Source organism: Tyto alba, unplaced genomic scaffold (genome assembly GCF_018691265.1).
Source record: "Tyto alba isolate M040663 unplaced genomic scaffold, T.alba_DEE_v4.0 Super-Scaffold_10, whole genome shotgun sequence".
Taxonomy (NCBI): domain Eukaryota; kingdom Metazoa; phylum Chordata; class Aves; order Strigiformes; family Tytonidae; genus Tyto; species Tyto alba.
In genome coordinates, this window is record NW_024881262.1 from 10,634,387 (window position 1) to 10,657,696 (window position 23,310).

Genomic DNA, 23,310 nt, shown 5'->3' on the forward strand with positions numbered 1-23,310 from the left:
TCGCCTCTGAGTAAGCCACACACCCTTAACAGCTTTCTCCAAGGTGAAGGTAACACCTCATGCTGCAACCAAAACAGAAGAATGCTTAGAAGATTTTTGAATACAGCTGTATTTCAGACAAGGAAATAAACAAGATAACCCTCAGTTCCTGCCATACCATAAAATTAGGGTGAAGTTTGAGGGAGTTTTGTGATCCGAAATTGTTAAGTACTATGACAAGGAGAGAGCATGAATGGCTGAAGTGTTGGGTGACATATAATAACACAAATATGTTAGGAATGGGTTGTCCCTGCCCATATCTGAAACTTGAACAGTGGTTGAGTTACAAGGAAAAACGATCCATATCCATTTATCCATATATTTAGCAAGGTAACAAGAGCAGATGTTAAGGTAGAAAAGAGAAGCTCCTAATATACCAAGGGTGTCTGGAAAACTCTCTCCTCTGGATGAGAAAGCAGGTCCACACATCTAAATGTTAATACCATCTTTTTTTTTTCCTATCACTAAATCAAGATTTGCTGCAGTATGCAAATTTCTGTAGAATGTGAACTGACAAGCTGCAGCCTTTTTTTCCTGGGCCATCAACCTTGCTTTCTAGGGAGTTGTCACTAGATTTCTTCCAGTCATTTAAATACTTTAACTGGCTACTCAATGTCTTGGAAGGGCAGCGAGCACAAACTGAAAACCAACAGGGACACTCTTCAGTCAGTTCCACAGCCTTAAGGACTAAGTCCATAGAATTTGTCCCCAAGGACTCTCTGCATATGATCTTTGCTGGGACTGTGCACAACCCACACGCTCCTGGGCATTGCTTGTGAAAATAGTCTAATTGCTGAACAGAAAGTTTTACAATCCATCATAAGTAAAGCAGACAAGGACAGAACAAGCTCCAGCAGCTCCATGGAAGCCCCAAAATAAAAAACAGTCCTCAAGAAAAAAAGAAAAACAAGCAAGCAAAAAATAATAATGAAAAAAAAAAATCCACAAAACAAAACAAACAAACAAACAAACAAAAAAACACACACACAAAAAAAAAAAAAACAACACCCAAAACAAAAAACAAACAACCAAACCACAAAACTCCCAAACGTTTTAAGTAGAAAGTCAGGGCAGGAGGAGGAAGACAAAAAATAAGTGGTCAGCCACATGAACACAGCACAAAGCCAAGAACACAAAAGCCATTATGGCTACCTGAGGCATGCCTGTTCTGTTCAGCAGTGTCTGTGCAGCAAGGAAAGGGGGCCCAAGGACTGCCAGGAGCAAAGGAGCTTGATGCAAAGCCAGAGAAACATGAGGCATGAGCTGAGCTAAAGAGCCCCACGGGAGAAGTGAGCAATAACTTGAGTTTAGTGCAGTCAGAAGGAGAAACAAAGATGTACTGAAAAAAACAGATAAATAGATATTCAGGATCATGGCCATGCCTGGCAGCTGTCTTCATGAAATGCACAGACCTGCCTCGCTGACTTGCAGCTCCTCCAGGTGCCATTAGATGCCACTCTGCAGCACTCTTCAAGCAACCCAGCCACTTCTGGCAGCTCCAAATGCTGGTGTCAGCAGCTGGTGGCAGTGGCCACTGCAAGCAGCAGCCACAAGAGTTAGAGGTTCAGCTGGCAGGAGGGGAGGTGCAGGGCTATCCTCTGGCTGAACTAACATGAGGCTCACTCCTGACCCTGCCTTAGAGGAGCCAGGCCATCCCACTGGCAGTCTCCTGTGGGTCACTGCTCCTCAGTCAGACTCCAGGCTGCTCTGTCACAACCGGCCCCAGACTTTTGTCTGCCAAAGAAACTCAACCAGATTTTGTTTACAATCTCCTGATACTGACCTATCTCTCCTCCCAGATAACACCCACAAATGCAACACATGCTGCCACTCTGATTCATCTCCATGAGTTTCCTTCAAGAGGTCCATCTTCTTTCTGCTCTCTGCAGATAGCAACCTGCCTTACATCCAACCCAAACTCGTTTTGTCAAAGGCATGGACCCAGTGCTGCTTGGGGAAGGGCATTCTGATTAAAGATCTTGATGTATGATCAAGATCTATAATCAGTGTAAATTATCAGCAAGCAGTTAAGTAATTTGCGTTCAGGATCACAACAGAGGTGCATCATACTCAACAACCTGGAGCACAAATGAGGCAAGCAACATCAGGAGTTGGAGGAGCAGAAGGCTGGACTGCCTGGAAAAAGGCAAGACTTAAGAGGAAAAGATTACAAACAGCTTGACCTTCTGCCTGGTCTGCCACTCAGAATAACACCATTCCTCTCCTCCTCTTCCTGGGCACTTTCCTTATTTTCCACTCCAGGTTCTTGCTCAACTTTTCCTCTTCTCTTGTGGCCCAAAGGCAAAGGAATAGGAGGAACCTGGGTGACAGGACAGAAGTACAGAGTGAATGTGGAAGGGAAAGAAAAGTAAGAGAGATGGCGCACAAGCTGCATCAGGGTAGTACAAGGCACGGTAATGGGACCGTCATTCACTCTTATGTGTGCTAATTCCCAAAGTCCCAGGACACAAAGCAGCATTCATATTTGCTCCTATTAGATAGACTTTCCAGCTGCCAATGCAGCCTGGCTAGCTGTTGCAGTGAAGATGGGGCCAGAACTCAAAACAGCTGAAGTATTTGGGGGAGGAATATGCATGGGGGAGAACGGGATATGGCAGCAGAGAAAATTTAATTTTGCTTTGCAGTGTAAAGGGTGTGACTGACAAATGAGGTGTGAGTGTTGAATTCTGAGAGCTCTCACAGCTAAAGCTGCATGTTGGTATGACTGATATAAAAGTAACAAGTAATCACAAATGCAGGCCAAGTTCCTGGACACAATGGGGATCCTAGGAAATGTCCCACTCCCCAGTTCTAGCCCCCTGATAGCTCCTGTCCAGGGATAAAAGATACCTGTGGTTTAGATAATCAGGGGGTACACTGAAGTCCTATTTCATAGCCAGCAGCTCTTCTTGTAACACCAATAGCAGGATTCATAAAGTAACATCTAACTAGAGTTTAGCAAATATGCTGAATCCCTTGGGAAGAAAAAACTAAAACAAACAACAAACAAAAAAAACCCCAAACAAACAAGAAAGCAAAAAACAAAAACCAAAACACCCAAACAAAAAAATCCCCACAAACATGTTATAGGCAGGAGAAGTTCCAAAAGTTTGTCTGCAAGTTTACAGTGTGCACCTCGCCAGCCCACCACAGACACCAACTCATCAGTTAGTACTGGAAAGTTTTCTTTCAAATTTTGCTGACACATGGAGGGTAACTGCTTGGGTCTGCCCACATGCAGAGAGCTCCCTTAGTCATAGCAGACCTGAGCACAATTCATCTGCTGGGTCAGACAGCTGAAGAGTTCCGTGATATCTTGGCTGCTGTTTCACTGCTTTGGACAGGTTTTGCTTTTTCCATGCCCTGTTGTTTTGGTTTACCATGTTGATTAAGGGTTGTGAATGCTGAATTTCTCATTGAAGTTAAATCATGCTTTCTGGGTCTAGATTTTTACACAAGCTCCAAACTGTCCTTTTGGCAAGGTCGGGCCAGGTTTTCCAAAAGGCTCAGTTTAAACAGGAAGCAGATGGCCAAATACCCTCCAGGCTTTGGAAATTAAATAAACTGGCTTCAGTGTCAGTCACCATTTTCAGACAGTCTCCCATCCACTGAAGTCCAGATTTAACAGAAGCAGAACACAAAGAAAATGAATCTCTGCTAATATACTTTGTGACCCTGTCTGATAAATTCGTGATTTAGTAACAGGGTCTATTATTGATGCAAATGGCAGACTGGGCTCTTTGACAGAGTAATTACAGGTAAGAACAGGTTGTGAAGCTGCAGATAAAAAGGGAGGGGGTAGTAGTATTTCCAAGAGCAGATTAGTACAGCGGGTTATTAGTCTGTCAGCAGGACAGGAACAGTATTTTACCAGTGGTTCTCCATTCTTCAGTAAAAACTGTTGTGTGTTAGAATAGCCACATTTTCAGTACTACCCGACTTTGTGATCTAGTTCCCTTAACAGCTACAGGAAACACGCAAACATTGCCATGCACTCCTATGTTGTCACAGCTGTAGTCCCAAAACCGGGAGTTCAGTTTTCAGGGAAAACTTCAGGCAGTAGCGGTTTCAAAACTAGAATTTAACCACAAGAACCAGTACTCCCACCAAATCTCACAAGCTAAACAGGGCCAGATCAGCTCACGGAAAAAGAGATGACCAAAACAGAACTATGTGATTAAGGACATTGTCACATTACATCACAGCCTTTTCCATGACCACAGCGGTCCAGGGAAGGCATTGGAGAGTTTCCCTGTTCTTGGCACGGACAGTACAGTCTTGGTCAGTCTGGTAGACAGAGAGCCAGGACAAATAGGAGGAATAGGAGGCTGTTAGTATCTAATGCATTCATTATAACTAGACTCTACACAGTCAAACACCAAACTCATTAGGCTTGTTACATAATTCCTACCATCTTCTCGGAGACTGCAAAACAGTCAGATCCTCTTCTAAGAAGTTTGTACACAGCGATAGCAAAGGAAAATGTTTCTAATGAGTCAAGTCCAGGGAAAACAAAGAGCCTTTGACTTCAGTCACTCTACTCTTTCTTTTTTGCTTTACTGCAAGAGAATATCACTGTTTCACTACATCTGCTTCAGTTACCAGCTGTTAATAAAAAGCTGATATTAACCAAATAAATACTCATTTATAACAAACTCTGCAACAGTCAACCTGTTACTTTTATTATCGCTGGAAAAATGGATTTGGGGTCCACAGGACTGAACAGGAGAGCTCGACAAAGCTAGAGGCTGTGGAGTAGCACAAACCACACTGCTAACATCCTCTGAGTTCTGCATGTACATGAGTGGAAGAGGTGGCTAGCTGTCCTCTGGAGCCTGCAGCCTACAAAGTGAAATAAATAACCCCAACTAGCATAAATCAACATGTATCATTTTAATTAAGTTGTTCAGAAAAACATATTATATGCCCAAAACACACTACAAGTAAATTGGGAGTGTCTTTTACTGCCTATGGTGATGGGGCCAAAGACCAGAGAGGTTTTTTTTCAGACAGTGACTACTGAGCTGGAATGTATCAGCATGGAAAACCAGAAAATAGGCTGAGTATCAGGAGATTTTTAATCTCCATGTAGGCAAGTATTGAAGCACCAAAATATTTGTGGTTGCTTGTGCCTAATGAAAAGCAGCATGCTTTAAGGAAAAGCTGCAGAGCCACTAAGGAAAAAAAAAAAAAAAATCAAAATCAAATTAGGTCATTTATGTGTGAATTACCTTAATAAGTAAAATGAAGCAGGAGAGTGCCCAGATCTGTTTTCATTGGATAAAAAAAAAAAAAAAAAAACAAAAAAACAACCAAAAAAAAAAAATAAAAAACAAAACCAAACAATCTCTAGCTTGAGGAAAAAGAAAGTTGCACTGATTTAGAGAAATGCATTTTTGAAAAGTATAGTCATTTCTGGCTTCTACCTAAACCTCAGTTTGCAGGAGGCAAAAAAGGGAGAGTAAGGAAGATTCCTGTTGTTATATTTTACCTATGACCCACAGTGGTCACCAACAGAATAAGAAAACTGGGCAAGAGAGACCTCTGAGTAGATGATTTTATGTTCATGATCTTCTTCACAGACGGTCATGGGGATTTTGGGGTGAAGGCACCCAGGTTTCCAAATTTAGCTGTAAACTTCAGACTGAAATCAACATAGAAACTATGAACTGTACTGACCTGTTTTTTATTAGGATATTATTTCTGGACTGTTCTGAGGAGATTTTAAACAAGCCTGAAAATTCTTCAAATGGGATTTGTTATTTATGTAGATGGGGGCATGAAAGACACCTTTTCACTCAGTTTTGGTATTTGTTATTAGTACTTATATGCTGATGAACCAGTTATTTGCTGATCCCTAACAAACAAGGCCCTCAGCCCTGCCTTCTATGAAGAGCTATTTCCAAAGTCTTTAGGCACCTGAGGTTTAAATAGTCTTATTTAAATATCTTTCTCATTGCTTCCAAGAATAAAAGAATTAAATCAAATGTGAAGAGTTGAGTTTTCTAAAATAACAGGTGAGAATACAGGCATTGCTGAAATGATAAGTCCATAAAGAAACATGAAAATACTTTTTTAAACTTACCCTTGACATTTCTGTGCCATGTTTAATATTCTAGCTGGAACTGGGAATGGGTATTTCTTCCTGTTTAGTAAACCACTTTCCACAAGTCACTCATTACATGCTCTTATTAATGTTCTCAAATGTTGCAAGGTAATGGGGTTTAAGAAAAGCAGTGGTCCACATTTTACTGGATAGGCATTGCGCATGAGGCACTGAATTCTCAACATGCATGATGTTCTTTACACTGATAGAAGAGTTTTCAGACATTCATGTATCAGTTAAATCAAAGGCCTTGAAAACAATATTGGCTTCAACAGCTCTGTATGCCTGGTGAGCCGAGAAAGCAAGCAGAGCATTCTAGAGCAACCAGCTGATAAGTGTTTTCTTGTTTACAAAAAGCAAACAAGCATCCCAGTTGTAATCTAACTGAAGTTAACATCAAGACCTAAAAGGAGTTGAACAGCGATTAGACTCCCTGTTCCCTTCCTTGTATTTAAAATATTTTAAAGTCAGTGTAACACTAATGAAAGGGATCTGAGTAGCATTCCTGAAGCAGTTCTTTAAGTGAGGATTGGTTTCAAACTTGACAACAGCCCCCAGATTAAGAATCTGTCAACTCCCACCCACTGGTCATTATTTTTTCCTGTTAGGCAGCTAGCACCTAAAGGGAAAGGGTTGCCCAGCTTTCCCTGACCACCTAATGCTTCCAAGACCTTGTTGTGGCATCTGTGCATTGAAATCTCTGGCAATCATGTGTAGAGCACTTAATAATAATACCAACTCACTTCATGCCCTCTCCAGTTTTGCATGGCAGAGTTATAAGTAAGAACATGGTATGCAGGCAAATGCCTGGACAGCCAAAGGAGAATACTGCAACATTACCCCACAAAAATTGTCTTCAGATGCTGCACTAGCATTTCCTAGTTACCCTGCACTGAGCACAACAGTGGGATGCAAAAGGTTTGAGCAATTTTACACAGTTGCTGACACTGCTGTGCATGAAGGTTTGTGTTTATTAGGAATTCTAGGAAGATGTGACCCTGAGATGCTTTACTGCAGATGAGAAGGCAGCTGGTTCCACCTCTGCTCAGTTGATAACCTCTACCCAATGCAAAACAGATAGTCATTGAGCTTATGAAACTGCCACAAGATGCTACCTAGAAGCCTCCAAGATCAAGTTTTAATACTCAGGGCCCCATAAAGAATTCTGAGTAACTTAAGATTTGGATTTCATTTGACAGCTTGGAGTGTACCTAAAAATCTGAAGATGCGGCAAGGATTGCACTTGCTGAGTTGATCATTCACAGAGCTGGGTCAGTGTACTCTCTGCACTGTGTACCCAGTGTTCCTCTCCACCAAGCAGAGAGGGACAGGTTGTCTAAGATTACCTTATTATGGCCATCTCAGTATTTTGTGCAAATTTGTGATACTTCACTATGTGTCTGTGGGAAAAAAGGAAAGCAAAGAAATTCTCTTATTTGCAGAACAGGCAGAAATAGACAAAAGGAGTTGCCAGTGAACATACAGTCAATAGCAGAGGCCATTTTAGGACCCAGATAAAGATTTCTCTTCTACAGTATCTGAAATAAGTGTATTAAATAATTTGGCAAATATTTCAGTATCAGCTATTTATTTGGGGCAGGAACTACGTGACTTTTTGTGACTGCAAACTTCAGGCAAACAAAGGAATATGTAATAATCAAATCTTTAAAAGATTAGAACCTTACACTTTATAAATTAATCATTTCTAAAACAAAGGCAAATGAGGAAGAGGGGGAAGGTCATGAATAGCTCCCAGATAGACGAAAATCTTTTCCCACAAACAAGATGCTTGGACAATGTGCAAAGGTATGTACAGAAAGATTTGTTTACTTTCTTACCATCTAAATCTGTTCCTCCCACCCCATTGTGTAGAGCATAGAAAATGAACTTGCCTTAAGAAAAACAAGTACAGCAGGTTGGCATTTATCAGCTCCATACACTGTGAATGTGTGATTGTAACAGCACTTTTCATTATTTCATCAAAAAATACTGTTGCAACTCCTGTACAGAGCTGAAGGGTGACAGTCAGTATGACAGATTCCAATACATCTCAAGAGAATCCCAGACTGTGATTACCAAAAACTTCTTACCTGACAAGATAGCAAATTGTCTGTGGAGCTGCTCTATTATATCCACTGCAACCAGCGGCCGTATTTCCTGCTGCATGATTTCATCTGTGCAAGTGAAAACAGAAAGCTTCAATGAGTTAATAAAACCTTAATGACAATTTTCCCATCCTTTAAGAACCCAGCAAAACAATGATGACACTCAAAGGAAAAGAGCCTTGCTTGACTATTGGCTCAGATGTTATATGACTATCAGTCACGAAGAAGTTTATGATACTTACAGAGTCTCATTTTCAGCCTACTTACTTTATCTATGCCTTGGGATTACAGAGTGAGCTTTTCACAAACAACCTCCAGTAGATTTGCCAGAGCTTGTCACAGGTTTGCTCAAGCTGACAGCCCTCTCCTTACTACTTCATGTTCCATATTAAGCCACTGCATTTGGCCTCCCACATAAGGCAGCTTTTCAGTCTTTGAAACAGTAAAGTCTATTTCAGATACAGTGCCATGTTCCACTCTGAACTGCTTGGTCTCTGCCTGAGAATTTTGAGTAACAAACCAATCCAGAACAGTTTCCTTTGCTGTTGCTTTTTCCGCTACAAGCAAATACATAGTAAAAGGAGGAAATAAGTGGCTGTGAGGCTTTCTTCTCATGAAAACAAAGACTGTTCTTTTGAAGTAAACACTGAAAAGTTAAAAAATAACTTGGCAAGCAGCTGGGGAAAACTCACAATTTTTGTGTGTGATGACACACACAATTCAGTGACCAGCAACTGTAATCTCCCACTGAGCTAATTTGATCTCTTTCAGTAACAGGTGCACCCAATTGTTCTCCCCACTCTTCACCCCAGTCTAGACCAGCCACATTTACTGGGGAATATCTGCCACCTCACTGGCAGGATCAAGGTTTATGTTACAATAGCACCTACTGTAATGAGGCCTTTAGCCACTGTACAGCTACAGACAACCAGCAGCCCTGGCTTTGTACAGCTCACACCTCTCACCGCCCAGACAACGGCTGGGAGGAGGGAAGCTGGGTTCAGATAGACCACAGAGCAGAGTAAAGGCAGGTAGTTGCCCTATTTAAGCATAAAGATCTTCACTGATGTCAATACAATGCAGGCACCTCGTTTTAAACAAACTGTCCAGAAATAGAGAGGGAGGTCGGAAAGGTTAGAAATTGGCTTCTTTCTCCTGCGTTCTAATCTGCTGCTGAAAATACCATCTCTGTCTTGCTTTCAGACATCTGCTCTGATCCTTTCCAAAACTTGGGATTCTAGGTTTTAAATGACACAATGTCATTTGGAAACTTTTTTGTTCATTTTCAAACACTTCATTAATGCCTTGAGACAAAGTAACCAAAGAGCTTGTCATTGCCGTCTCCTAGACAGATGGTGGGACATGGGAAGAAGTTGCATAGATTTTGGCTGATACACAAAACATGACAATAAATCCAAGTGATTGAAAAATATCTCAAGGGCACTGATTCTGCAAATCCTCCCTTTGAACTAAAAAGCAGAAATGTCAAACTAGAATGAGTGATGTTTTTGATGTGGGACCTTCATTTCCATCTGTTTATGCAGCCCACTATAAGCTTCTCTGATTCTTGACGTTGCAAGTGGCTAAGAGCAACCAGAAGAGCAGATTAATGAATCACAGCTAAAAAGCTTGGTTTCAGTGATGTTCACAGAACTCACTGTAATTTCAATCTACTGCTATGGTCATGTATTTACACTGTTGCTCAGAGTTAGAACTAAGGCTTAGCTTTGGATGCAGACTAGTTTATTTTCATTCTGACCAGAGATGCGCTGCTCCGAGTAACCAAGCTGGTTGGCTGCAGAGGACTGAGCCATGTAGTTATAGTCCAAGTGCCCTGCATGTCAGTGTGTGGTTGCTAGTCACCAAATGTATTTCACACTACCTTTCTCATCACCTGAATGGGGCCCAAGAGCTGTCCAAGATCTGACTCTGACCATGTCAAGTACAGCACGTATATGTAAGACACCAGTGAGACTCAAGAACCCCTGAACTGGTGGGGGCTGCGGGTAGGGAAGATAAGAGTTTGTTTCAAAAAGCATAGTGGGACAACTTAGATTTGTAGGGTTTTCTCTCAGTCAAAACCTGAATATGCAGTGGAGATCACAATACATCAGAAGGTAGATATAGGCTTTGTAGGAAAACCACCACATATCTTCTCCCCTCCCCAAGGCATCAGAACTGTAAGAAACTGGAGGAGAAGAAACTAGGAGACTGAGAAAATACAAGGGAACAAGAGAAGGTGCCTCAGGAACTCAAATGGCAAATAAGATCATGTGGCTACAAATGTCAGTAGCTGTAGCCAACAGCACACAGTCACATTTGCCCTCTCGCATCTTCCTCTAGGACAATACTTAAAGGTGGTTACTCTCCAATATTGATGAATTTGTAACACCATCACACCACAGAGCTTACTATAGAAGTCCCAGTCCTTGGAAACATATGATTACCTGGAGCTGCCAAAGGAAGTTCTGAATCTTTGACCGAAAAAAAAGCTTGAAAAAAATTTTAAAAACAAACCGAAAGACACAAGTCTGGGTTTGTTTTAAAGCCATGACATTTTACCTAGAATTAGTGAGCATTAATCCATCCATATCTTCCACTAACTTCAACCTAGGAGGTTTTGTAGCCTTCCTGGTCTGTGTACTGTAGCCACAAGCCTGCAGGAAGGGGTGTTCAGCCTCCTGGGCAGAAGCAACATACCATTTTCCTGTGGGTCAGATACAGCTGAGAAAACACTGCTTTAGGCTGACATGAGCTGATGCTGAGCTAACAGCTGCAGGTTGATAGAGTACTTCTGAAAAACTTACTGATGACAGGCACATTTTAATTTACTACATAGGAGCCCAAAAATCAGTGGGAAGGTTTTAGGAAGTTGACAAGTCACAGGAGCTTGACAACAACTGTCTTGCTTCATTGCACCTTGTCAATATCTGCAGAGGAGTCTGGACAACCCCATATCACTTCAGAGCAGTTTATGTCCTTTGATCAAAAGTCTATATAGCCTATATGCAACTAAAGATCGTATCAAAACATACACCAGCCAAGTGGCTGGAATGTGGTTATCTTGGCCATCTTGACTCAGGCATTTCCTAGCTTTTGTGTGATTATTCTTGTGGTCTTTTTTTTAATTGAAGAGGCAGTTACACATAGCTTCCCAAATTCAAAAAAGAAAAAAGCTTAACTGATCAAGCAGTACGATGTGAAACAATGCCAATCCCCTACATAGGTTACCAAAATTGAATCTTTACACATACCATGCAGTTCTTCATTATTTGAGCTAATTGAATTTGCCAGGACAATTAAAATGTGAATAAGGATATAATACTAGCGGAAAAACATTAAACAAGTCAGTACATCTACTCTTGGTTCTCCCCTTAAGCTGCTATAAATTCAATTCCTAGCAGAGACCAGTTTCATTGCAGAAGAATTAAGCCTTACAGTTTTGCTTCCCAAGGTTTTCTACCAAGGGGCAGGAAAAGAAGAGCAATTACTATGGCCATCTGTCTGACACAGCGTCTCCTCCCTCCCAGATCTCTAGGGAGGCTAGCTGCAACTGTGCTACCTAGTCTTTAAGGAGAAAGCCACTCAGTTACGCTTCATAATTCCTCACTCAAAAATGAAATATGCTTGGGCTTCCCCACACACATACTTGCCTATTTTATTTTTCACCACAGCTGTATGTACTCCTGCAGCAGGTCTAGAGCACAGCCCACAGACTGCCGCCTTCAGAGCTATGCCAGCAACAGATGATTAAAAGCAACAATGAATATAATCTTGTTTCTTTCTCTCTTCTCTGAGCAGAGAGAAACTAGTTTACATGCTAATGGCAACTAATGGTTTCCAACAGTGTTGGAAAGATGACCCACTGGAGTGAAAGATTGGACTGCACCAAGCAGATTGACACAGCAGTGCCTGTTGCGCCATGAAAGACAACCAAAGGCAAACAGCCATGACAGGACACTGAGGTTTCTTTTTTTTTTAGTGACTGAATGCTATAACTGCCTGTCCTTCTGCTGACTAGAGTAAGGGGTTGCTTCAATTCCTCATCTGAGGTCACTAAATCTTGGAATAATGGGTTACAAATTTCCAGAGCAAAATTCATCTCTTCTTAAATGACAGCCTAATATGTAACTCACAGGGAAGGAAGACAGAGGGAAGTGAAATAAAATCTTTGCTAAAATTGTAGAGTACATTGGCCTACTTCTACTCTATGCAGACTCAGTCAAAAATGACCCTTACGGCATTCAAATCAAAATTGCAGATTTGGGGGAAAACCAAATTGCTGATGTGGTAGAAAAGAGTCAGATAGGGTTAAGCATAAGGCCAGAGATTTCATTCTAGGAGCATGAATGGACACCTAATATTATGTGTTCCCACTCTTCTTAAAAAGTACCACAAAGGCACCACACAAATCCAGAGTTTGAAAGTTGCAAAGTACCTACAGTTCAAACATTCTCTCACATTCTGTGTCTGCTTCCCATGAACAACAAGTTAGCTAAGAGTCTAGCAGAGCTAAGTTAGATTTCAAGAATTAAACACACTAAGGAGACAAATTTGCATGTCTTCACTGATAAGGTTTAAGTAAGCTAAAGGATTTGAAAGTATCGTATCCCATCAGAACTCCCAATGCAAACCCTTAAGCATAATACTTCCCTTCCTGAAGGCCAAAAAGAAGTTCAAAGTTACTACATCAGAGAAAGAAGCTCTTGGTTTGGGTTTCTTTTTTTAAATTGTATTTATTGATCTTTCTCGCTATTTGTACCCTTTATTTTCTTTTTGAAAAGGTTTATTCTTTTAGCCCAGACAGAGAAACAGCAAGATCAGTTACTGATACAAGCTTGCTGTTCTACAGATTGTTTACTTTAAAGAGGAACTAAAAATCCAGCTATAAACAGAAAGGAAATCCATCCTTTCTTTTATTCTTTTTGCACATTCCCACCACCTCTTTTCTTTTTTTTCTAACCCACATTGAGTCAACTGAAAACTAAGACAGAAAAAAATGTATTGTAAATAAAGTGAAGCAATCTTTTTCTTAGTGGATTGCTTCTTATCTGCGTTAGCTCTCTGCAAAGGAGCTTGAAGGGTGCAAGTCCTAGTAAGGCATGGGGTGGGAAATGGCAAGGCCAGGACTACCTATTCCAGCAGAGAATCACACTTAGATCAGCTTAGAGCAAAAGCCAAAATGCAGAATATGTAGCTGACTGGTGTCATGTTTTCTCTCAGATCATTTGCTAACCAAGCACAAGCGTAAAACTGGCCAGTGTATTTGTTTAAATGAAATTTCTATTCTCTTTAAAACCAAGTTTCATAGCAAAGTTTGCTAATTAACTTCCGAAGACAGAAGAGTCTTCTAAAATATTGAAGTAATTCTGGTTCACGTTTGGAAGTATCCCTTGAAATTTTATTTTGGTTTGGGTTTTTTTTGTTTTTTTTTTTTTTTTTTTTTTAACTGTATCAGCAAACCCAACTTTGTGTACCTTAACATAGTAGAAAGCTGGACAAACACAGTTAGGAGCAAGACTTTGCCTGCCTTAAGGGATGCACCGCCCATATGCTCTGATCCCTGGAGAAGGGGACAGACCTAGGTCATGGTGCGGATGGAGTTGCCTTGCAAGATTTCCCAAACAATGTCCATGAAAGAGGGAAAGGTTAGAAATACACACCTTTCTCTGAAGAGCTCAAAAACCTGTGACCCCCAGTGTCTGCCTGGGCAGAATTTGAACTGGTGCCTGATGTGATCTTCTATTACACATCAGATCTGCTCTGAAGTTTTCTCTTTTCATTATGCTAAGTTGCAATTAGTATTTCCAAAGCATTCTGCACAGCCTAATGAAGGATGTACAGCTTTACCTGAGCTTTGCTATGCAGGTACATTAAACGTTTCTTCTGATTTTAAGTCTTTCAGCAAAGACTGCTCAAATTACGTTGGATCACTGCATTTTTCAGTTCATCCCATTGACTAAATTTGATGTTCACTTTCAACATAAAATTACAGGAGCAGAGAGGTCACAGATTGAAAAGACCCGTTTAGTGGTTGTGTTTTCCCATGCTCCAGGCATGGATACAGACTTAGTTAAACAAGTTGTTTTTACAGGAAGGCATAGTACACATTAGGAGTGTACTGTGGTTGACTTGGAAGCAGGTGAAAGGACAGCTGTTTATAACAAAGAACTGAAATCATATCCTCCCAACTGGAAATCCCAGTTTCTTGAGTAGGTATGTTGGGCCACTGCAGTAACTGGAAAATCTTATCACCCTGAAGATGAAAACCCATTAAGATACACCTGTGCTTAAAGTTTACTGAATGAAAGATTCAAGAGAGGCTCAAAGCAGTCATTAGTGGCAACCTCCAAAGGAGACATTTGAATGTTGTCCAAGTGAGAAGGCAAGGACAGGCAGCCATCAAGGCAGCAGGGACACCGGGGATAATTATAATTTCCAGTTATTTGCAGGTCAACGTTGCCACTACATAAAAGGGAAATTTCTAGCTTGCCCTCAAGACCACACCTGCCATTAGCAAACTGCAAGGACTTTTCAAGGACTTGCTTGCAGTGACTTTCAAGTCACAGAGTCTAGCACGCTCCTTCTTTACATTGGAAATGCAAATGAACCATATGCCCTATGAGGAAAGGCTGAGAAAATTGGGTTTGTCCAGCCTTGAGAAAAAAAGACTTGGGGGAGACCTTATCACCATGTTCCAGTATTTAAAGGGTGGCAACAAAGAAGATGGAGACTCCCTTTTTACAAGGGGTCACATAAAAAAGATAAGGGGTAATGGGTACCAGTTACTCCTGGGGAGAATCTGACTGGACACAAGAGGAAAAAATTTTTCACAATGAGAATAATGAGCCACTGCAATAATCTCCCCAGGGAAGTGCTGGATTCCCCAACATTGGACACTTTTAAGATTCAGCTGGACAGGGTGCTGGGCCATCTTGTCTAGACGATGCTTTTACCAAGAAAGGTTGGACCAGATGATCCTTGAGGTCCCTTCCAATCTGGTATTCTATGATTCTGTGAACCACAGTTATTTTAGATCCAAACCTGAACTTCCCCCCAGGCTTTAGATTCAGGCTTTCAGTCATTTGCTAATTCAGCAGACCCCCAGGCATGTGCATAAGGCAAAGTTAAATCCACATGCAGCTGCACTAAAACTAGAGGAAGTGTATGTATGCTCGGAGTCCTGCTTTGTTAAACATTTAAATATGTATTAATCTAAAATGATAGCTGATGGCCAGGAAGTTCAGATACAGAATTAAAATCTGAGCCCAGGGAACCCCAAGTTTCAGAAGTAGTGAAGTTGATAGTTCTCCATCAGACCCATCTATAGTTTAAAAAACAATTATTCACTTCTGTGTCAAATTGGTGAGCAGGCTGTTACCAGTCCAGGCAGGATAGGATTCTGCTACTATTACATGCAGTGATGCTACTGCTAATGTGCATGTGGGTTTCTAAGCCAACTTCAAAAGATTTTGGTATAGACTTTCTTGGGTAAAAAAACAGATTTTGCCACTTTTTCCATTTAACCACTTCTTGAAAAGCAGTCTTTTGATGTCCTTGTTTGGATTGGATTTTTTTGTTTGTTTTTAAAGAAAATGTCTTAACATTGACTGGCAAATCAAAAAATCAAAAAGTTTCTCCTATATAAGTAAACTGGAAAGAAAGTGAAAATAAGCCAGTATTTTGATTTACTGTTGGTACATTTTACAAAAATACATTGGTGTGTACAAATTTATAACTATAGTCACACTTCAAGGATTTCACCAACTACTTATTGTCAGAATGCACCGTACATTTATGCACACATCTAAGAATCATTGATTAATAATCACCATAAAAGCAAAATTGTACAAACTAATGTAAAATTATTATAGCATATACTCTCACTGTTCAGTTTAGGTGACTTCATATCCCATCCTGTTATGAAGACACAGTATTTCTGCAAAATCGTAAGATTGATAAGGAATGATTAACAAATCTTCAGTATACATTATGAACTCTCCATAATCATTAAAGAGCTAATGAAACACACCATTTCACATCATTTGCTCAGCAAAATATTTTTTTTTTTTTGAGAGAGACATTACTTGATTTCACAGAGCACACACTGGAATATTATAGGGGGGATGTTACATCCTGCTGTCCACAAAACAGAAGCTCCCCTAATAAAATACATTAAAGGCCAAAGTCTAATCTCAGCATCAGCTCCAAGAAATTAATCCAGGTATACAGCAGCATGGCACAGCCCCTTGCCTAGTCCCTCAGTAGTAAAAACTTCTTTATTGTTTCTAATTTTTGCCAAAGAAAAGTTAATTCATCTTCTTCCTAAAACCTATGCCTCACAACAATTGCTAGAACACAAATTCCTGCTCAAAGAACAGAATGCAACAAAAGGTTTCATATTTCCACTGTCATGTTAAAATCCATCATGAAAAACAAAAACTGCATGTGGCAAACTGCAAAGCTAAAATGCATTCATTACAACACCTGGACACTAAGCTAATCAAGAGATACAGCAGACTGCATGGCAGACTTCATTCCTTCCTTCCCAGAGCTTGCCAGCAGACAGTTTCACATCTGAAACAGTATTTTTGAAAAATTCCAGCCACAGGCTCTGCTCTGAACTGTTGCATCCCACAAAACAATTCCAGAGCCTATTCACGTAATTTTTTGAGGGACCACTCAAGCTCAGGAGCTGAATAACTGTTTTCTTGCTCACTCCTGAACAGAGACCACTTAGCTCAAAATATTTCCCTGGTTACTACCATTGATGACAAACCATGAGCCACAGCAGCCATCACTGCTGCCAGCAGCACTCTGATATATATCTCAGTAACAGGACAAATGCTGCTCCCAGTCGACCTCTCTGCCCAAGGAGACCCAGCCCCTCCTCCAGCAGCCTTCTCCAAGCTGTCACCACTATCTCAGTTCAGATGCCCATTAGAAAAAGCAACAGAAACACTCTGCAAAGAGCAATGCCTCTGCTTTAGACCCCCACCCACTCACAAGCATGTGCTCTCCCTTGTGTTGCAGCCTGGCTTCTCTGCAGTCCCGCTGTGGTAATGAATTCACGCGAGGCAGAGGGGAGGGATGGAGAGGCAGCCTTCTGTGGAAGCAGTCCTGGATCTAACCAGCGGTGCACCAAAGAGCTGACGCTCTCCTGGAGGAGACTGCACAAATTGCTTAGAAACTGCTTCAATGCAAACCACAGCAGAGACCTCTGACACACACCACACCCAGGCTTTAACCCTCCCCAAGGTACAGCTGGCTGCTTCTCTCCCGGGCAGTTCTCCACTCAGACCCTTAGACACTTTGGAGGCATTCATGGCTTAGCACAAACCAAAAAAAGGTACATCCCAACAAGAGACAAAACAGATTCACTTGATCAGACTAAGGCATGGAAAGGGCTCTCGTTAAAATAACTTTAAATAGTAGAGTATTCAGGGCCAAGGGAAACCAACAGCACTGCTGTGAATAGCTGTCTTGGAGTACTATCCCAAAGGCACACCCACACACCAAAGCTCAGTACTGTTATTTAAAGACAAAGGAGAAGACTGCACAAGACCTATGAATTCAGTTGGAAACATGATGACAGTTCTTGAACAGGGGAGTAATCAGTTCTGCATATCTAGAGCAATAAACACTTCAGGACACAAGTTTGCACGGTGCACGAAGAGAGTGCACATGCCTTCACATTGATGTGTCAATGGTGACATGGCATTTACAGCTGTCTGAAGCAGTAATACTGGGTCATCACTTTAGCATTAGGTTTACTGATAAAATTGTCCCTTTACTACCACAAACCCCAGCAGCTCAGTAACTTTAGATACAAGTCAATCTTTAGCTAGGGTACAGCAGAGCAGGTGTTCTCTAGGATTCACGATGTCGTAGTAACATCTTGTTTTTTCTGCATGTCCTGCCACCAGTCAGGCTTAGAAAAGACAAGTGTCATTCATTTTATAGACAGGAAAATTGAGGCATGTGGAGAGAAATCCAGATCACAAGCAAACCTCTTCCCCCGTCTGTAAAATGAGGATCAGACCAAAGTTGTCTATACAGACAGGCTACTGGAGTGGATTTGTCTTAAAGATAACACACCCAGTGTTTCCATCCTTTCCCCATCAGCCAATCAATGCAAATTATCACAATGTTTATAGTATAGCATGAGAAAATAAACAGGATTTTATATGTAGTTACAGATAAATGCCAAATCAAAGTAGAGCATCACCATGCTAGGTACGAGATACGTACAAGAGCTTAAGACACCTGTAGTGTTACAGACAGACTCTACTAGGTGGATAAAGGACTAGGAGAGTGGCAAGATGCATAGTATGTTTTTACATCACACTTTCTTTCCCCAGTCTCTCCTAAACTGCATGCTAAATAAATGAATTTACCAGCTGTAGTGAGTGTGCTGCCTACCCTGATATAAATGTCCACAAGTAATCAATTTACAATCAAAATTTGTCTCCCACTCCAGGCACGTTTTTCTCTCAGGAGGGGAGGCTGTGGGTGGGAGATTCAGCTCCAGTTCTGCTTGTGCACAGTGAACAGACAACAGCCCAGTTACGCACCCAGACCCAGCTCATCTCCCGTGGGAGCCCCACAAGAGGCAGAAGTCAGTGCACAGCAGAGCTCCCCAGGCAAGGTCTGGTGTAGTGCACTGCCCTCTCCCGGGCAGCATTAGTAAACCTCCTTCAGAGACTCGTCCTCTCTAGGAGCAGAGGTGGGAGAAGCTCCCGAAGAGTTACAGACAAGCGCCACATCGGTGTAAGTGGCCGATAAATGTGCCAGATGGTTACACTCTAAAAATCACCTTGACCCTGTATGTAGACATGCTGTAGAAGTGGCAGATCCAGCTGTGGAGTTAGAAGACTAAATGCTACTCTGCAAGTGAACGTAAATGACTATCCTTCTGCTGGATTCCTGAGATAAGGAATGAACTCACCATAAAAGATGCACCAAGAAATTCCTCTCAGTCCACAGTATGCTCAAAGGAAACCTCATCAGGCAGCACTTTCAGTTTCATAAACTAGATTTGTAAGTGTCAGACATTCTTTCATTTGCATAACTGTACCCTGGGCTGCATCAAGAGAAGCATGACCAGCAGGTCAAGGGAGGAGATTCTCCCCCTCTATGCCACTTTCATGAGACAACCCCCCCAACCCCCCCCAGTGCTGTGTCCAGCTCTGGGCCCCCCAATATAAGGAGGGAATGGACCTGCTCGAGTGGATCCAGAGGAGGCCACGAAGATTCTTGAGGGGCTGGAGCACCTCCCCGTGAGGCCAGGCTGAGAGAGTTGGGGTGTTCAGCCTGGAGAAGAGAAGGCTCCAGGGAAGACCTTAGAGCAGCCTCCCAGTACTTAAAGGGGGCTACAGGAAAGGTGGGGAGGGACTCTTTATCAGGGGGTGAAGGGATAGGCTGAAGGATAACTGTTTTAAGATGAAAGAGGGAAGATTTAGATTAGGTATAAGGAAGAAATTCTTTGACTGTGAGGGTGGTGAAACACTGGCACAGGTTGCCCAGAGAAGCTGTGGCTGCCCCCTCCCTGGAAGGGTTCAAGGCCAGGTTGGACGGGTGTCTGAGCAACCTGGACTAGTAGAAGGTGTCCCTGCCCATGGTGGGGGGTTAGAAGTAAATGGTCTTTAAGGACCCTTCCAATCCAAACCATTCTATGATATGACATGACAATTAGTAAAGGTAATTTCTGTGTGTATCTGTAAAATATCTTTGCCAAGATCAAAAGACTTAATTGTGCCTCTCTCAGTAGAACAGTATTTTGTACTATCTAAATATTGTCCCACCAGTGTACAGCATATGGAATACAGTAATATGAATGTTTCAGTTTTTGTTACCGGTAAGCATCTACAGTACCTATGGAAGTTTGCATTAAAAAAAATAATAATTCAAGGACCTGATCCTCAGTTGCCATAATACAGCCCAGTTTCATCAAAGTAACTTGTAACATCTGAGCATCTGATCCCCCATGTTCATGTGTTCACACCTGTGGGTATGGGTCTCCAAAAACATGACAAGCAATGGCTCACACCTGAGTGCCTCTAACTCAGAGATCATCTTCCCAGATTCTTTCACTGCAGGACCAGGCAAGACCACTAGGTTCATTGTGTTTGACTTGTTGAACACACAAGAAGTTCACAGAAATTGGATTAAACCAGCATTTTAGAAAGCTCTTTAATCTTATTTTAAAGACTCTAGGCAACTGCAAATCCACTGCTTCCCCTAGAGCTGGCCTAACACAAAGAAATTGGCTTGTGTTTCAAAGCTCTAATTTCCACCCAGCTGATTCTTATTGTGGTTTTGACTTAAAAATTGTATAGTTTCCCCAATTTCATCCTTTTTCTGGCAGATGTCTCTTCCTGAGTCTAGTTGTAAAGTCAAGGGAAAATGGAACATTACTTAATCTTTTCCCATCTCACCCCAGTTTTTCCCAATGCTATCAGAGGATGACCTTACTAATTAACAGTATCACAATTTCATAATCAGATCTTTAGTCATGTAGACCCTTGCTCCTTAGAGGCCCCCACTGCAGCACACTGTATCAAGGTGGTGACTCAAGAGTTTAGACAAATAGCCTGAACTCAGCAATCTCCAATTTAATGACTCACAGGAATGGGTTCTGAATATGAACAAAGTGCTGTCTCTGTGCAGAACAAAGTTGCTGAGACATTCTGGCTTACAAGAAGGTGAAAAAAAATAAATGTTTGGTCAATAATTCTTGTCTGTTGCAAAAATATGGAGGATTTTTTTTTTTCCCCTTGAGAAATAGAATGAACTAACAGGATTGGAAATGTGTGCATAGTCCCAGTGTGTTCATATATATGAAGCTGGACTGCTACAACCAAGCTTTATTTATCATTCTTTTATACTTGAGCACCAGTAATTCTACTAGATAACACCCAGGTGGTGAAAGAGGAGAATCCATGACTTAGAAACCTCACTGGGCAATCTAATCCACAGCAAGATTCAGATAATAAAGAAGCAGCACAATCTGTACACAAGATCAACATAACAGCAGAGTAGAATTGGGTCTTTAAGTGGGGCTTGAAGCAGCAGAACTGGATGATATTGGAGAATAAGCTCTGTGAGGATAACCAGGGTGAGAGCTCTACACAGATGCTCTCCACCTCCCAGTACATTCAGCACTATTTTCCCCTGAAATCTTCTCCCCAGACAGTTTACAGTACAACTTAGGCAATCCAAAAAAAGCAAACTGAGCTATTATCTTGTGGTAATAAGTCCCACAAGTTAACAAAATGTTACCAATTACAGTAATCTGCCTATCCGTGTTTGGTGCTTTTCCGTTTCACTGAGTTGTTTCTTGTTCTGGTATCGTGGGAGAAAGAGAAAAACATAAATACCCAGAAGGCCTCTGCTATAACTTGCCCTCTGAGAATTTGTTCTCTTGGTCTTCTCAGCACTACTTATCTCTCAAACCTCTTTTTAAATGGAAATCAAGCTATGCCTTCCTTATTTTCATCACCATTCTCTGGACTTTTCTGATTAGGTAAACAGGGTTCAGTATTGCTCAATAGCAGCAGAGCAGGCTGCATATCAATAGGAACAGGTGAAGAGAGACACAAACATCTAAGATAAGGATCTTTTATTAGAAAAACCTCTATGGAAAACAGAATATTTTACTTTAGCTATTTTCTGTGCAGTGAGAACCAGCTGACAAAATTATCCCAGGTTCCCTAAGTAGCATTTTACATTAAAGAGGAGAATAGATACTGAATGCAAATAAAACAAGAAAAATTCTGAGCAATGCACAAGGAGGCACCGTGACTGAGTCTCAAGAGGTTTAGAAATACTTCCCACTTACACTGAATATTTCAGTCTTCACACGAAACAGTCACTTTCCGTGGCAACCAGCACCTTTGTGGAAAGGTCAGCCATGTGGGAAAGGAAAGCATTTCTCATTTATATCACTATTAAAGGTGGAGAAGCTCCAAAAAGTCCAAGAAATTTCAGCCCAAACTCATTCTGATGGGATTTCCTTCTGGAGATAGCACCACAAAAGCAGTTTTCTACTTTTAAATCCTTAACTGCTCTAAAACCATTTCCAATACTTCAGTCCCTTTTCATTTCCAGCACTAAGAGAGATGCAGCAGTAGGACCAAAACCAAGTGCCTATAAGTGCTGGGCAGATAGAACTGCGGCATTCCTCTGTCCTACAGAAGGACAAAATCAGAAATACTGTGTTAGCACAAGAGACAGCTCCCTGTCCTAGGGGCAAGGAGGATCTTCCTAGTTTTGCAGCAACAGCAAAATCCTGAATAGCTTCAATAATGAACTGCATACTCATTAGTGTCTGCAGATTCATTACCCTGTTTTATGCAGCCACCAGCCTTGAGCACAGATGAAAAACACACATTTATGCACTTAAAATATATACAGTCTGCATGCAGCCTCAAGCTCCACAGCATGCAGAAACATAGGCTAACCAGCCAATGCTCATCCATCCATCTTAAGCCCCAGTAGACGTATGGTCCCACTGGAGGACTAGAGCATCACAAGGCAGGCTGATTAAGAGAATCTGGGGACAGAGGGGGCCATTTTGGCAGAAGGTGTCCTCAAGCATAAGAGGTGTTAACCAGTAGCTGGGTGACATGAATAGTCATGGCAGTGCTGAAAAGGCACATAAGCCACTGTCCAAGAATGACTATTTCATGACAAGTGGCTGTTCTTTGCTTTCAGCTTCAGTATCTCTTCTCTGAGGAACTGAGAGCACTACAAGGAAGATCACCTCTGGACTGGAGTCTCTGCCACATTTCTTGCCTGGCTTTCTGTGGACTCCTTCCCCTGTGTTGTCATTTATAGCACCGTGAAGCTGCAGCTCCCAGAGTCTCGAGGTCACATACTGGTACTCAAAATAGCATGATTTGTACATTCAGACCCCAGAGAGGACTTCAGGTCCCACACGCCAGCTCCTACAGCAAGGTCCTTCCTCTGCCTGTTGCAGGGAGCCAGGGCTGTGGAGCTCTGATCAGTCATCATGTGGCCACAGGGAAACTGCCCTTCAACTATATTAAACAATGGCAC

General features: G+C 41.6%; 1 protein-coding gene across 9 annotated transcripts in view; it reads right to left on the reverse strand.

The window, feature by feature from the left end:
- The window catches only part of MCF2L2 (MCF.2 cell line derived transforming sequence-like 2), a 178,229-nt gene that overhangs the window by 129,258 nt on the left and 25,661 nt on the right, over positions 1-23,310 (reverse strand). For all 9 annotated transcript variants that reach the window (XM_042799216.1, XM_042799211.1, XM_042799223.1 and 6 more), the window contains exon 2: positions 8,236-8,319. In XM_042799216.1, the coding sequence (XP_042655150.1) occupies positions 8,236-8,319 (84 nt within the window). The remainder of the gene's footprint in view (positions 1-8,235; positions 8,320-23,310) is intronic.